This window comes from Montipora foliosa, chromosome 9 (assembly GCF_036669935.1).
Source record: "Montipora foliosa isolate CH-2021 chromosome 9, ASM3666993v2, whole genome shotgun sequence".
NCBI lineage: Eukaryota > Metazoa > Cnidaria > Anthozoa > Scleractinia > Acroporidae > Montipora > Montipora foliosa.
In genome coordinates, this window is record NC_090877.1 from 39,357,739 (window position 1) to 39,372,738 (window position 15,000).

The window sequence follows — 15,000 nt, forward strand, 5'->3', positions numbered from 1 at the left end:
AGAGTAGAGAATCAATTAACTCAACCCACATGGGATGCTTAGTCTGGGAATTAAACCCGGGTAAAATTGGTAGGAGACAACGAAGTGCTCTCATAACTGTGTCATTGCTGCTAGAGCAGAGATATAGCCTCTACGATTGCTATAAGGCAAAAATTCTCCCAGGATGTTGCCAAACCTCAGGCCTGTTCATTCTGTGATGTTGCTTTCCCATCTCTTCTTCTCCTTTCCTCTCTTTCTTGCTGTCAATCTCGATATGTAGCCAACACTTTTTAGCAACAAATTTTAATTTATTGATACCTTTTATTTTTTTTTCGGTTTCATAGTATTATATTGACGGAGGCATTTCTGACAACCTTCCACAACACTTTGCTGAAGGAGAAACTATCACAGTGTCACCGTTCAGTGGCGAGAGCGACATTTGTCCACAGGACAAGTCATCAAATAACGACATTCATATTGAATTAAGGAATACCAGTTTGCAGTTGACTCTCCAGAATTTCTACAGATTTTCTCGTGCATTATTCCCACCAAATCAAGATGTCCTGGCTAACATCTGTCGTCAGGGGTACTGGGATGCCCTACGATTCCTCCAGGAACATTGTAAGTTCTGCCCTAAATCTATACCACTGACATACTTGAGCAAATTACATGACAAACCAAGGTTTTTTTTGTCCAATCAAAATAGACATGGACAATAAAATAACTCAGTCATAAATAAAAGTGAATATTGAAGTGTAATGAAGGAGTGGGGAGACAATCCTGTTCACTTTAAGTAATCCAACACTGCAAACAGCTGCAGATTCCACTTTTACTTGCACAGCCCCAAGCAGAAAATTCCATACTGGAACAGTGGTAATAAAGAGGGAGTGATTCTACAGATTCACAGAATAACCTATTGAGTATTTATTAATCTTGGCATCTGTGTCATGCTAATTAAGTAATTTTTGTGCAATGCTTAGCCAATCTAGATTACCATATTGTATAGGACATCTTGCTTGACTGTCTTCCTACACAATTTGGTTGCCATCTTGCTAAGCTTTGATTTCTCCATCTGTTGTTTTAGTTAATTAAGACACCATGATTTTTGCCCTTCAATATTTATACCTTGTGATTCACACTCACATCAAACATTTTGAATATGGCCCCCAGACTCTATTTGTGTAATATATTGTAAGTCAGAGGAAAACAATAATTTTTTTGCAGACCCCACCTTACTGACAAAGGAGTCACTCAGATCAACTCCATCAATGCCAACATTAGATCTCTTGCAAACCAACACAAGCTCAATTTGCTTTCACGGCACATGCTGCACTTCACGAACATTAATATCTATACATTCGCCAAGTGAGGCTGGTGATGTCAGGGATGGTGGGGAAGTTTCGGTTTGCACAGATATGGAAGAAGGAGAATCAAAACTATTCAAAGGTAATGTGACTCAACATTTCATGGATTCAGGGGAACATAAAAGCTTTTGGCAGTCTAAGGAAAACAAGGGTTGGCCTGGGGTTAGAGCACTCTCCCAATATGACCTAGGGTTGATTCCTGGACTCGATTTCATATAATTTATGTAGTTTGAACTTTTCAGTTCTCTTGACTCTGCACTGAGAGCCTTGGTGCTCTCTGGGTGGCAGGGTTGGTGCAGTGATGACACAACTCTCCTTTCAACAAAAATGGTCCACGATGGATTCCTGGATTTCACATCATACGTGGGTTGAGCTTGTCGGGTCTTTGCTCTGAGTTTTTCGGCAAACCACAACAATATCCATTTGTTTAAAAATTGCACCGTAACCAGGATGAGACATGTTGTGAATCTGAAAGACGTTCTCTGGTTAAAAATTGGTTAAAAATTATAAGCTTTCGGCTATCTATCTATAGCCTTTAACGAATGAAATATAAGAAGCACGAATCAAAATATATACGAAAAGGGGTGTAAAAATTCAATGCGGGTGAGAACTAAAATATGAATAAGAATGATCTAGAAAAAATTACAATAAAATAGAGTATTGTCTCGGTAACGGTTTAGAATTATTGTCCGCGTTAACAGTTTTAGCGGTATGCCAGGATTCCAAGGTTTTTCTAACACGGTAGTTGCCTTTGTCAATCACGCATGCATTATTAAAGTCAATAGAGTGGTCATTCTTCCATGCATGGCTGGCAATGTTTGACCCTTTCGCGAAATTTTTTTTTAGGTTTCTTTGATGTTCTTTTTTCCGCGTTAAAAAGCATCTTCCAGTTTCGCCAATGTAACTCCACGGACAGTCCGAGCACGGAATTTTGTAAACAACATTGCATTGTTGGTCCAAGGGCTGTCTTGTTTTTGGGGATGGGAATTCTTGCTGAAGGGTTTTAAGTGGTTTGGTGACGACTCGAATTTCATGTTTGCGTAATAATCTCATGAGGGGCTCTGTCAAGCCGCTAATATATGGAAGGCACGCAAATCCATGGGGTGTATTCTGTGGGTCAACCCAACTAAAGAACATTGCTACTAATTCTTCTGGTGATGGAACAGTTGGTGATGGTGGCTTCTTTCTATTTTTGGAAATATAAGAGATGACTGAGGACGGGTAGCCATTGGCTTTTAGTGCATCTGTGACATAGTTGGTCTCGCGTGATTTTCCTTCGTTAGTGCTTGGGAGATTAGACGCACGGAATAACAAGGTAGAGGCCGTGCTGATTTTGTGTTTTCTCTCATGATGTGAGGAGAAGTCTAGATATCTATCAGTGTGGGTTGGTTTTCGATAAACGTCAATGACAGCAACACCATTTTTTCTTGACACTAAGGTGTCAAGGAAGGCAATTTGTCCATTGTTCTCTTCTTCAATGGTAAATGTGATCTTAGGGTCGACAGCGTTTAAGGTGTCGTGGAAGGAATGGACAGCAGCTTTCTTGATGACAACAAAGCTGTCATCAACGTATCGTTTCCAAATCCTTGGCGGAACAGTGGCAGAGCTGATGGCTGACTCTTCTATCACTTCCATACAGAGGTTAGCGACGATAGGGCTAACAGGGCTGCCCATGGCACAACCATGAATCTGCTTGTATGTGCGATTATTGTAGACAAAATAGTTGTTTGAAAGAGTGAAGTCAAGGAGAGAGATGATGTCGTCGGTAGAGAGGTTTGTTCTGGTCTGTAGTGTGTTGTCACAGTTCAGTTTATTGCGGATATAATCGCAAGCTTTATTCACTGGGATAGCTGTGAAAAGGGACACCACGTCAAATGACACCATGACTTCGTCGTCCAAGATTTCGATGTTAGCTACTTGTTTCGCGAACTGGGAGGAGTTGAGGACAGAATAACCATTAAGGTTCTGTATCGGAGAAAGGATATCTGATAGAAACTTGGATGTGTTATAAAGGGCGGAGCCGATACATGAAACGATTGGTCGAAGAGGGCAGCCAGGTTTATGGTGTTTAATAGAGCCACGAATGGCAGGTAGAGAACCATCTGTGGAATGAAGTTTGCGATAAGTAGCTTCGTCAATCTTATTTTCTCTTTTTAGAGCGAGGAGCTTGCTGTTCAGTTCTCTTTCAATTTTGGTGGATGGCGACTTGTAGACTTGTTGATAAGTGTCAGGGTCACTAAGTAGAGCTTCCATCTTGGTGTCGTAGTCGGATCTGTCTAAAACAACGAAACAGTTCCCTTTGTCAGCTTTTGTTATCACACGTTCAGGATCATTTTTTAAGTCCTTTAAAGCTTTTTGTTCAGCTTTCGTGATATTTTTATGTGGTGGAATTCGAGCTCTATGGAGTAAAGAAGCCGTAGTGGTTCGTATGGCGTCCTTCGAGTCATCGGGGAGGCGGGAAATGGCGGCTTCAACCTCAGAGACAATGTCTTTAACAGGGATGTTTCGTGGTGTTGGGGCGAACTTGGGGCCTTTCTCAAGTAGAGAACGTTCTGCCATAGAGAGAGGTTTGTGTGATAAATTGATCACCCAGTTCTTTCTGTCGATCGTATTAGAGCTGTCATTTTTTGCTTCCATCCTTAAATTTGTAAACTTGTTCTCGTGTCTCGCTTCAATGTTGTTGCGGACTGATTGCGATCTCTTAATCAAATATTGTAGAAGCGTGGAAGAGATGTCATCGGTGACTAAGGTCGATAATTGCTGTTTGGATTCTTCGAGCGTTCTTTTCAAAACTCGGATTCTGTTGTGACAAATAGAGATTCGTGCTCGCATACAATGTTTGCTGGCCCGTTCCATAATGTTCCAGATTCACGTTCCATAATGTTCCAGATTCACAACATGTCTCATCCTGGTTACGGTGCAATTTTTAAACGTATTCGCCAAGTGGCTGGGTCGGAAGCCCTAAAATTAGCGCGGACTATGGAAAAAACATCTTACAAACTCGAAGCTCACCATCGCCATCTTCAATTTACGCACAAAGCATTGGAAAACCATTGGACTCCGAAGTCTTTGAGATTTAAACCACCTGGCAACCATCCGATGTTCAAAAACATTATGGAACGGGCCAGCAAACATTGTATGCGAGCACGAATCTCTATTTGTCACAACAGAATCCGAGTTTTGAAAAGAACGCTCGAAGAATCCAAACAGCAATTATCGACCTTAGTCACCGATGACATCTCTTCCACGCTTCTACAATATTTGATTAAGAGATCGCAATCAGTCCGCAACAACATTGAAGCGAGACACGAGAACAAGTTTACAAATTTAAGGATGGAAGCAAAAAATGACAGCTCTAATACGATCGACAGAAAGAACTGGGTGATCAATTTATCACACAAACCTCTCTCTATGGCAGAACGTTCTCTACTTGAGAAAGGCCCCAAGTTCGCCCCAACACCACGAAACATCCCTGTTAAAGACATTGTCTCTGAGGTTGAAGCCGCCATTTCCCGCCTCCCCGATGACTCGAAGGACGCCATACGAACCACTACGGCTTCTTTACTCCATAGAGCTCGAATTCCACCACATAAAAATATCACGAAAGCTGAACAAAAAGCTTTAAAGGACTTAAAAAATGATCCTGAACGTGTGATAACAAAAGCTGACAAAGGGAACTGTTTCGTTGTTTTAGACAGATCCGACTACGACACCAAGATGGAAGCTCTACTTAGTGACCCTGACACTTATCAACAAGTCTACAAGTCGCCATCCACCAAAATTGAAAGAGAACTGAACAGCAAGCTCCTCGCTCTAAAAAGAGAAAATAAGATTGACGAAGCTACTTATCGCAAACTTCATTCCACAGATGGTTCTCTACCTGCCATTCGTGGCTCTATTAAACACCATAAACCTGGCTGCCCTCTTCGACCAATCGTTTCATGTATCGGCTCCGCCCTTTATAACACATCCAAGTTTCTATCAGATATCCTTTCTCCGATACAGAACCTTAATGGTTATTCTGTCCTCAACTCCTCCCAGTTCGCGAAACAAGTAGCTAACATCGAAATCTTGGACGACGAAGTCATGGTGTCATTTGACGTGGTGTCCCTTTTCACAGCTATCCCAGTGAATAAAGCTTGCGATTATATCCGCAATAAACTGAACTGTGACAACACACTACAGACCAGAACAAACCTCTCTACCGACGACATCATCTCTCTCCTTGACTTCACTCTTTCAAACAACTATTTTGTCTACAATAATCGCACATACAAGCAGATTCATGGTTGTGCCATGGGCAGCCCTGTTAGCCCTATCGTCGCTAACCTCTGTATGGAAGTGATAGAAGAGTCAGCCATCAGCTCTGCCACTGTTCCGCCAAGGATTTGGAAACGATACGTTGATGACAGCTTTGTTGTCATCAAGAAAGCTGCTGTCCATTCCTTCCACGACACCTTAAACGCTGTCGACCCTAAGATCACATTTACCATTGAAGAAGAGAACAATGGACAAATTGCCTTCCTTGACACCTTAGTGTCAAGAAAAAATGGTGTTGCTGTCATTGACGTTTATCGAAAACCAACCCACACTGATAGATATCTAGACTTCTCCTCACATCATGAGAGAAAACACAAAATCAGCACGGCCTCTACCTTGTTATTCCGTGCGTCTAATCTCCCAAGCACTAACGAAGGAAAATCACGCGAGACCAACTATGTCACAGATGCACTAAAAGCCAATGGCTACCCGTCCTCAGTCATCTCTTATATTTCCAAAAATAGAAAGAAGCCACCATCACCAACTGTTCCATCACCAGAAGAATTAGTAGCAATGTTCTTTAGTTGGGTTGACCCACAGAATACACCCCATGGATTTGCGTGCCTTCCATATATTAGCGGCTTGACAGAGCCCCTCATGAGATTATTACGCAAACATGAAATTCGAGTCGTCACCAAACCACTTAAAACCCTTCAGCAAGAATTCCCATCCCCAAAAACAAGACAGCCCTTGGACCAACAATGCAATGTTGTTTACAAAATTCCGTGCTCGGACTGTCCGTGGAGTTACATTGGCGAAACTGGAAGATGCTTTTTAACGCGGAAAAAAGAACATCAAAGAAACCTAAAAAATTTCGCGAAAGGGTCAAACATTGCCAGCCATGCATGGAAGAATGACCACTCTATTGACTTTAATAATGCATGCGTGATTGACAAAGGCAACTACCGTGTTAGAAAAACCTTGGAATCCTGGCATACCGCTAAAACTGTTAACGCGGACAATAATTCTAAACCGTTACCGAGACAATACTCTATTTTATTGTAATTTTTTCTAGATCATTCTTATTCATATTTTAGTTCTCACCCGCATTGAATTTTTACACCCCTTTTCGTATATATTTTGATTCGTGCTTCTTATATTTCATTCGTTAAAGGCTATAGATAGATAGCCGAAAGCTTATAATTTTTAACCAATTTTTAACCAGAGAACGTCTTTCAGATTCACAATATCCATTTGATTTACAGTCTCCCCAATTAGTACAGCGATGTGTTCAAGCAAACAACCTTGAGACTTTATTAAAGAGATTATCATCATCGTCATCAATCATTATTTTCATTAGTCACATGTGATACTTTCAAGCTATGTTTGTACATTACCAGAGTCCACAATTCTGAAAGAAACTTCATATTCCTCTTTGGAACATGTTACATTTAAATAGAACTTTGCCAAACCTCTTCAAAGAATGTTTAAGCTCATCAACTGAGCAGTAACTTAGCAGTTGCAGCAACATAGTGGTTTTTTGGTCCTGAAAAAGAAGAAATGGCTTTACAGGCCTTGAGAACTGGATCCCCGTCACATGTGACAGACTGGTTTGGTCAAGCTAAATGGTATTGCCTCCTGTCGTGCCAGGTTTTCCAGTGCTGACATCATGAGACCCGGTGTAGCCTTGGATTCCTGTCACAAAATTATTGATTTCATTTTAATTAACATTAATTTTACATTGTCTGGGTTCCTTCTCAGTGCTCTACGAAGCATTTAACAGTACCATGGAAAGGGAACTTTGGTCATGTTATGTAATTCGTAGATCATTGTATGCTGTAAAAGTCCTTTCAAAGCCATGCAGTGTTACTATCCATCAGATTTTGGTCTTGCTTAAAAGGTAAGTTCTATTGTGACGTGTTACGGTTGCTCTATTGTTATTAGACAAAAGCTCTTTATGTCAGAACAATAGGGCAGCTGTAACACGTCACAATTATTCACAATGGCAGTGCCCTCCAAAAATCAGCGATTTTAAAATTCACTTTTCCTGATATAAACACTTTTTTAAAACAAATTTCGAACAAATTTCCTTTGGTTTAAACTTTATATTCTGTAGTAAGAGTGGAGGTTCCTTTTAAGTGTTCAGCATTAAATATTTTTTTGTCTTGCTAGCAACATTGATAAGGGGGCGAGGACCGGGGCTGCAGTGTGGGAGATGATAGGGAGCTTATGAAACGAGGACGACGACGGCTACGAGGACTTCATTTAAAAATAGAAGTTTGCGTTATTTATATCACTACGAAGCTATTTCATGTCGTTTTGCGTTAAAAATGTGTAGTAACTGTCGAGGAATTAAACTGGCATGAGTGGGTTGGAAGCGTAGAGAGAGAACTGAAAATTCATCGTCATTTCACGTCGTCATTTAGGAGATGACGGCAAAGAAATGTACCAAAATGTAAAACGCACGTGCAGGGCCATTGTTTTTGCTCACTAAACCTATTGTTTTGTAGCCTCGTCGTTGTCGTCGGCGTCGTTGTTTCGTAAGCTCCCTAATAGGTGAATTAAGAACGCCCCATGAAGGTGAAGTGTCTCCACAAATTTTGTGACTTGTTGTAGCACTTTCAAAAAACCGTACAGTAACTATAGTATAAGAAGGATTGACTCTACAACATCTTATCACCACATATCTTTGTTATGGTAGCATGTGAAGCAACAGTATCATTGCTTAACAAACTGCACTGTCGAGAAGTGCACCTCTTAGTAATTTAGTTGATAGTTGTACCAGAGAGATTTGAAACTTTCAAGGGAATAGATGATAAAAGAACACTTCCTCTGTTACTCAAGTCACATAGGCCAATTAGCTAGATTACAGAGCCAAAAAGGTCCATTCACTGTCAGTGGTAATGGACTGCTGATTTTTTAAATAATTATTTTGTCAAATCACATCTGATTCAGGACTCTGGAAATAGTGTTATAATCAAGAAATCCTTATGTAAATAAATGTTTGAAATGGTCCACTTGGGGTTCTTGTCGCCATTTCACTTAGAAATAGCAAAGAGCATTGTTTTAAAAAAAATTAACTGTAGTTTGCTTTTATCTTCACCAGATGTTTGGTGTCACTTGCAACTATGGATAAAACTGGAAATAAACTTATTGATGACTTATTGTCAATGATCTCCATGATTGTACAAACATACAGAGACGAGCACCAAGTTCAAAGCTGGTTTGTAATAAAATTAATATTATTCTGGAAAGTTTCAGACACCAGGCAGTTCTTTGATACAGTAAACGCTATATTTTTTCTTGGCTTTGGTTCAATCACTAGTTCCTACATGTAGGATTATAGATTTTATTATATCTCTCAGATAATACGCACGCTGTAATTGGCTAAATTAGCGGGCCGTATTCTACAGTACGGCCCGCTGTACAGCCCGCTAAATTTAAAATTTCGACAAAACATCTTCTAGCGAGTTTTTCATGTCATTTCTGTTGCATAAACTTGTACTGAAAACTGTTTGAATCTTGCAAGCAACTATTTCAAACTTAACAGCCAAGAAGATTTAGTTTCTGGGATTTTGGCACGGCATTCTTTGTGGCAGTTGAACCTTCCGCTTCACTTTGACTAGTTTCCTTGCCCGCGCGCCGGTTAACCTCGGAGATATAAGAAATATCTTACTAACCTCGTTTTCTCAGTCCGTACTGTAAGTTATGGATCCTCGTTTTTTCCTGTTGATTCATGGCCCGCGCGCTTCGAGCTTGGGCCATAAATCAACGGGGAAAAACTTGGTCCGTAACTTACAGTACGGACCTTGAACTCGGTTAGGAAGAGGTATTTACTCTGCCTAATGCCTGTCTAAAAGGCTTTAAGTCTCAGAAGAGCCAACTAGAAACAATGCTTAATTTTTTTAATATGCAAAATTTGGAGGGACAAACAAAGTGGCCTATTTTTATTTAACTGTATGTTGAATAAATAACAATTATTCCATGAGCCCGAGTTGGATATGAAGTGATAAAATAACCAACGAGTGGGTAGCGTGAGTTGGTTATAATCACTTCATATCCAACAAGCACGAATGGAATAATTATTGTTTTAGTAAATTCTCAAACCGGGTTTTGCCGCCGATTTTTATTTCCACAATTTTACAAAGCGTCCGGAAAGAGCATCTTGGCGCACTATTTTCCATATGACGTAAAACTTCGACTATTGGCTCATAGTCGGAGTTTTTTAGCCAATCAAAAAGCTAGAAATGCAATAGTCGGAGCTGAAAATTTACTAAAATGTTTTAGTCATTCAATTAAGTTAATGATATCGTATGTAATAATCAAATACATGTACCTGATGGAAAATAATGGATTTATTTTTTAACCCTTTCAATTCTAAGGAGTTCCACATTGACAAGTATAATTGTCTGGCATTAGGCCAAGTAAAATCCATCTGTATCAGGAGTATATGTGAAAGTAAAGTTAAGTCTCTGCTTACGAGCCAGAAGGCCCATCAGGCCGGCACTTATCTCTGGTTTCATTAGCATGAAGTGACTAGGAGTATTTCCACTCCCCCCTGGATGGGATGCTAGTCCATCGCAGGGTTACCCCCAGCATTTCGCCGGTACCAATTTATACACCTGGGTGGAGAGAGGCACCGTGAGAGTAAAGTGTCTTGCCCATGAACACAACACAATGTCCCCAGCCAGGACCCGAACCCGGACCACTCGATCCGGAGTCGAGCGCACTAACCATGAGACCACTGCACCTCTCCTGTATCAGGAGTGAAAGGCTTAAAATAATTATTGTTCACAGATTTGTTAATTTTTTTTCTAAACAGGAGAGGTAGCCCCTCACGACTTGCTATCAGTGATAAGGCACATTCAGGTAAAAGTAAAACGAGATTGCAGTGAAAATTGTTCCTTGTACTCCATTCTGAAACCAGCGCAGTTTTTTATCGACTGTCAGCTATTGAATAAATGCTAAATTAAATATTTCATTCAATTTACCTCCAGCATATGCTTCACCATCCACTGATTTTGAATACGACTCCTCACAAGCTAGTTTCCAGGTGATAAGCACCACCAACAGTATAATAGAGCAAATGGAAGAAAGATATGCACAGGATTTGGAAATCAATTCAGAAGACTGTAAAAATGTTGAAGTTTTCTTGGGAAAACAGTTGCAAGACTGCTCACAGGGACACATTACAGGAGGCTTTCTTTGTGTGGAGCAATCATCATCTTGATAATGCTGAAGAAAATGTCATGAATCACAGTCAAACACAACAAGAGAGTTTGACACCAAGTTATTTGCATGCCATGCTATGCAGAGGGATTAAGTCATTTATTTTATTAGGCATTATTACTTTTTACCTCTTTTACATTTACTTCAGCAAAAAAAAAAAACAAAAGAAAGGATAAATTTATTAAAATGCATTCCAAAGAATGACAAGTTTATTTTAATTACAAATTATGTAAATGCCTGCACTACTCTAAAAGCAGTTTTTAATTAAATATCAAAGCACAGTTAACAAGTCAATATTACATTGCACAACTTTTAGCTGCTTTTATTAACAGCGAAAGGAACTAAAAATGGATTTACTGAAGTGTATTTGTGAGAAGAATGTGCTTTTTAAATTCAATGCCAGAATTACTCTAAAGGTAGTTTTTAAATGTCAGTGCTTATAGGTTAATAGTCATACTTTTATGACAGCAAATGGGTTGAAGAACACTCATTCATCGAATTTCATTATAAAATGCATAAATCACTTTTTCAAATTGGGTTATGTCATAAAGGTCAATGACACACTGGAGTTGTTAAGAATGCTCATTAGGCAAAGGAAATTAATAAAGTCTCCACAGTATTGAAAAGGCAGAGCCTGTTTGTCTGTTCAGTCATAGTTGATGACATTTAATTTAAACTATAGGGTTCATTTATGCTACACGACTTTTTTGTACAAAATTACAGTGAGTGCAAGTGATTGTCCTTTTCTGGGGTGGTGTCATCCTGTTTATTCTCAATGATTGTTGTGAGAGTCCATTACCTCAGAGTATTAGAATTTTGTATCAGGTTTGTCCCAATCAGCGTCAGAAAAGTGCCTATTTCTAACAAAGTTTTGCAGGAAAATAAACAAATATGGACCACATTGGCTAACTCAGTGTTGTACCCAATTCAAACTTCCCGGGTTAAGATTCTTTTGTTAGTATTGATTGTATTATATTGTATTTGAATTGGATTGTATTTGCATTATAATGTAGCATTCACATTTTAATGAATATGAAAGTACCTGGAACTGTTACAATTGAAAGTGTTTTATTCCCAAAGAGTTTGAACTGGGCACAACATTGAGTTAGCCAATTTGGTGTACTGTTTATTGTCCCAGAAAACTTGGTTTGAAACTGATAGACACTTTTCTAGCGTTGATGAATTTGAGTAAATCTTACTTTTGGATGATGGTGAAGTTGATTGCAATGATCTAAAGTGCTACTGGTACTGTCATATGTCAGTGGTATAGCCACATGGCTTTACCATTGGCTATGGCTTTTCAGTAGTTGTCTAGAAAGGTGCAGAACAAGCATGAAATACCTGGAAATAGTAATTATTTTCCAGCTTTGTAAATGACATTTTAACATACACTGATATAAATTTGAAAAAAGGTGGGCTGACGTTTTTCAAATTTACCCAAATTCAATCCATTTCAATCCTCTCCAGTTTTGTCCATCCATGGCCCTTCTTGGCTTCCCTGTGTTTTGTTAGAGTTCTTCTATAGTTTTGAACAGTTATTTTGATATTTAAGTTCATTCTATGACCATTCGATCAGTGCTGAAATTGCCAAAAATTGCATGACCTAGCCCCTTTAAACTGAACTCGTTGATCAGCATAAATCTTGCATAGTTTTCCTGTCCAGAAAGATTACTTTTATGCATGGAAGTGACCTTATTTTGAGAGAGTTTAAACACCACAAAAGCATAACAGTAGTGTAGTTAAGTGTTGAAAGGAGACTGCCTAGCCCAGGTGCCTATATTCCATGGGTGAGGTTGCTGAGCTCATCATTCACATACATTTGGGGTTAAAGTTGCCATATCAACCTCTACTATAGTTTTTCCTGTTTTACAAGTACACTGATTAAAGATTAAAGGCTAGTCAGGCTACTAAATTATGATTAGCCAAGTTCTGGAGCCCTCACACTCAAAGAAATGGAGAATTTTTAGTGGGAAGGCCGATAATTATATGGATGAAAGATGTGAGTGGTTGGAATCTATGAGTATCCGTATGTCTGCTTATGTTTTCTCTGAAGATGTTTGTTGTGGTTTACTGACCTTTGAAAATAGAGACCGCCTCGTTCCTCAATAAACAACGTTGAAACCACCCTGCGAGCAGAGCCTCTTTTATCTCTTTCCTTCTATTTCTCGGTACAAAGCATATGTACCGTAAGAAAAGGCTCTGCTAGCAGGGTGCGTTGAAACGTCCCCCGATCCCAGAGGGTATGGAACATCTTTTTCTTCGGTGGAGAAGGGACTGGCGGGAAGTTGATACGTGGTTAATTCTTGTTAATTCTCGATTTTATCAAAACAGCAGCCTTTCCCTTATTATTTTTTTTTTTCAACGTTAATCATACAATCTAAAAGCAGAAGATATGTGTACTATCACCGATTCTTACTGTCCAGAGGAAGGTACAATCTCGTACCCAGAGTCCTCGGGCTTCTTGGTCAGCGGGTGAGCGCCCGGAGAGACTCTGGGATAATCGACTTGAACTATATTTTTGATTGGCCGCTTCCGTAACAATGGCAGTCCGACAGGAAGTCGGTAAGTAATTCGGAAGCCCCAGAATTTGGAAGGAGATTCAAAATCTAAAACTAGTTTCAGTGCTGTTTGTTTTTTTGAAACTCAGAAATATGTAAATCACAAAAATAAAAAACCACGAAGTTTGAATTATGTCTTATACCGTACGGGAATTTTCCCACGCTGCTAAAAAGTGATTACTGTTGCTGTTGCAAAAGTACCGTGGGAAAACATTATATCAGTCTCTTTGAGGAGAAATCCGTGGAATAAGGTCTTGTCGAAGCCATTCAGAATTACGGAAACATCTAATCGAATCGTAGTAGAGGAGGACATTTGTGTCGTCTCCACAAAAATTTGTCGATCGTGTTGCTTGCACGATGGCATTTTGAACGATGGAATGTACGCTGAAACACTAAAAACACACTTACCGAAAGCGTCAGAGGTTTCATCTTCACTTGCTCTTACAGCAAACCAGTGATCATTTCTCCAGTTTCTTTGTGTGTAAGGCTAAAATTCTTGTTTCTCGAACACTTTCAACCCGCCCGGTTTTCTCTTTTCTGTTTCCGGTTAAATTTCAAGCATACGTAATAAGACCGGAACCCACGTTTTCTGGGAAAATGGAATCGATTATCCCAGAGTCTCTCCGGGCGCTCACCCGCTGACCAAGAAGCCCGAGGACTCTGGATACGAGATTGAGGAAGGTACGGAGCGGACTACGTTCCCAGGGTCTCTCTTCTATCACTCCATCGTAGAGAAGAGAGATCCTGGGAACGAGGTTGAAGTAATATGGTCAGCGGAACGTGGCGCGAACTTTTCATTCGCGCCATTTTGCAATGTTTTGATGTAAAGTTGTTGCAAGAAAGCACTATTTCTTCAACTGAATCAAGTGGCTTTTAGGCGAGTTGATCGCCATGGAGGGAACACAGAAGCGGAAGGGAAGTCCAGATGGAAACATCTCTGCAAAACGTTCACGAAGCGATAACGGGAACTCTAGTCAAGGTGGAGGCTTTGAAGAAGAACTTGCTGCTCTGCACGATGATGTAGCCTCTCATAAAAATCCATCATCTAAATGGCCTCGTCCTCCTGTCCCTAATCTAAATCCGTCTGCTGATAACATTGTGTTCCAGCAGTTGGAAGTGGACAATTACGTTGGTCTGTACATATATTTTTTTTACTGATGATTTTTAATTATTACTGGGTTGCCATAGGCAATCCAGTTGGGAAATGCGTTTGATGTGTTTGTTTTTTTTGTTTTTTTTTTAATTTTCCGTGTCGGGAAAAGTCTTTCCTGTCCCCCCTCTGCTAAGTTGTGAGTTGTGTCTTTGTGCGTAGTCTTCTGCCTGTATGTTTGAGGGGGTAGTAGAAATGCATGAATTTTATCTGGTAGACACAGTAGAACATGGCGCAGGGCAATGGCGTCGAAAGTCATTTGTAACACGAATGGCGTTTTAGTGCATCTTTAATTAACCCATTGACTCCCGGAGGTTCCCCATTGACGAGTAAAATCGTCTGGCGTTAGACAGAGTAAAATACTAAGTATGGCCGGTTTAGGCCAATTTAGGGGTGAATGGGTTAAAATATACTCTTCTGGAGCTCAAGAATGGAACATCAATCGGATAAACAAGGCAGG

At 39.9% G+C, this 15,000-nt stretch overlaps 3 protein-coding genes across 5 annotated transcripts in view; 2 read left to right on the forward strand and 1 right to left on the reverse strand.

Annotated features, from left to right (window-relative positions):
• LOC137970448 (patatin-like phospholipase domain-containing protein 4) overlaps window positions 1-10,577 on the forward strand; it is a 15,663-nt gene extending 5,086 nt beyond the window's left edge. For both annotated transcript variants that reach the window (XM_068816965.1, XM_068816964.1), the window contains 5 exons: window positions 324-600; window positions 1,204-1,425; window positions 7,365-7,503; window positions 8,710-8,826; window positions 10,426-10,577. In XM_068816965.1, coding sequence (XP_068673066.1) covers window positions 324-600; window positions 1,204-1,425; window positions 7,365-7,503; window positions 8,710-8,826; window positions 10,426-10,498 — 828 coding nt within the window. In that variant the 3' untranslated portion in view covers window positions 10,499-10,577. The remainder of the gene's footprint in view (window positions 1-323; window positions 601-1,203; window positions 1,426-7,364; window positions 7,504-8,709; window positions 8,827-10,425) is intronic.
• On the reverse strand, window positions 6,894-13,957 carry LOC137970450 (uncharacterized). Of its 2 annotated transcripts, none has more exons than XR_011116816.1 (3): window positions 12,908-13,256; window positions 10,595-10,838; window positions 6,894-7,298 (listed from the first exon to the last, which is right to left on the reverse strand). XR_011116816.1 is itself a non-coding variant. In XM_068816968.1 (3 exons), the coding sequence occupies exons 1-3, from the start codon at window positions 13,817-13,819 to the stop codon at window positions 7,225-7,227; spliced, it is 339 nt and encodes a 112-aa protein (XP_068673069.1). In that variant the 5' UTR covers window positions 13,820-13,957; the 3' UTR covers window positions 6,894-7,224. The 2 variants fall into 2 exon arrangements, 1 of the variants encoding a protein (XP_068673069.1); XM_068816968.1 differs by lacking the exon at window positions 12,908-13,256 and adding an exon at window positions 13,799-13,957.
• A 209-nt stretch (window positions 13,958-14,166) lies between these two features.
• Window positions 14,167-15,000, forward strand: part of LOC137969930 (DNA polymerase delta catalytic subunit-like) — a 29,110-nt gene continuing 28,276 nt past the window's right edge. Inside the window, exon 1 of the mRNA XM_068816340.1 lies at window positions 14,167-14,522. Within this exon, the coding sequence (XP_068672441.1) occupies window positions 14,282-14,522 (241 nt within the window). The 5' untranslated portion in view covers window positions 14,167-14,281. The remainder of the gene's footprint in view (window positions 14,523-15,000) is intronic.

What these genes read in the sequence shown, in the direction of transcription:
- LOC137970450 (XM_068816968.1), bottom strand. Translation starts at nt 13,819, where the DNA reads ATGAAACCTCTGACGCTTTCG. An exon ending in TGAAACCTCTGACGCTTTCG is followed by an intron (nt 10,839 to 13,798) that starts GTAAGTGTGTTT and finishes CATTTTCTTCAG; the next exon opens with CATTATCAAGATGATGATTG. An exon ending in TGGTGAAGCATATGCTGGAG is followed by an intron (nt 7,299 to 10,594) that starts GTAAATTGAATG and finishes ATTTTGTGACAG; the next exon opens with GAATCCAAGGCTACACCGGG.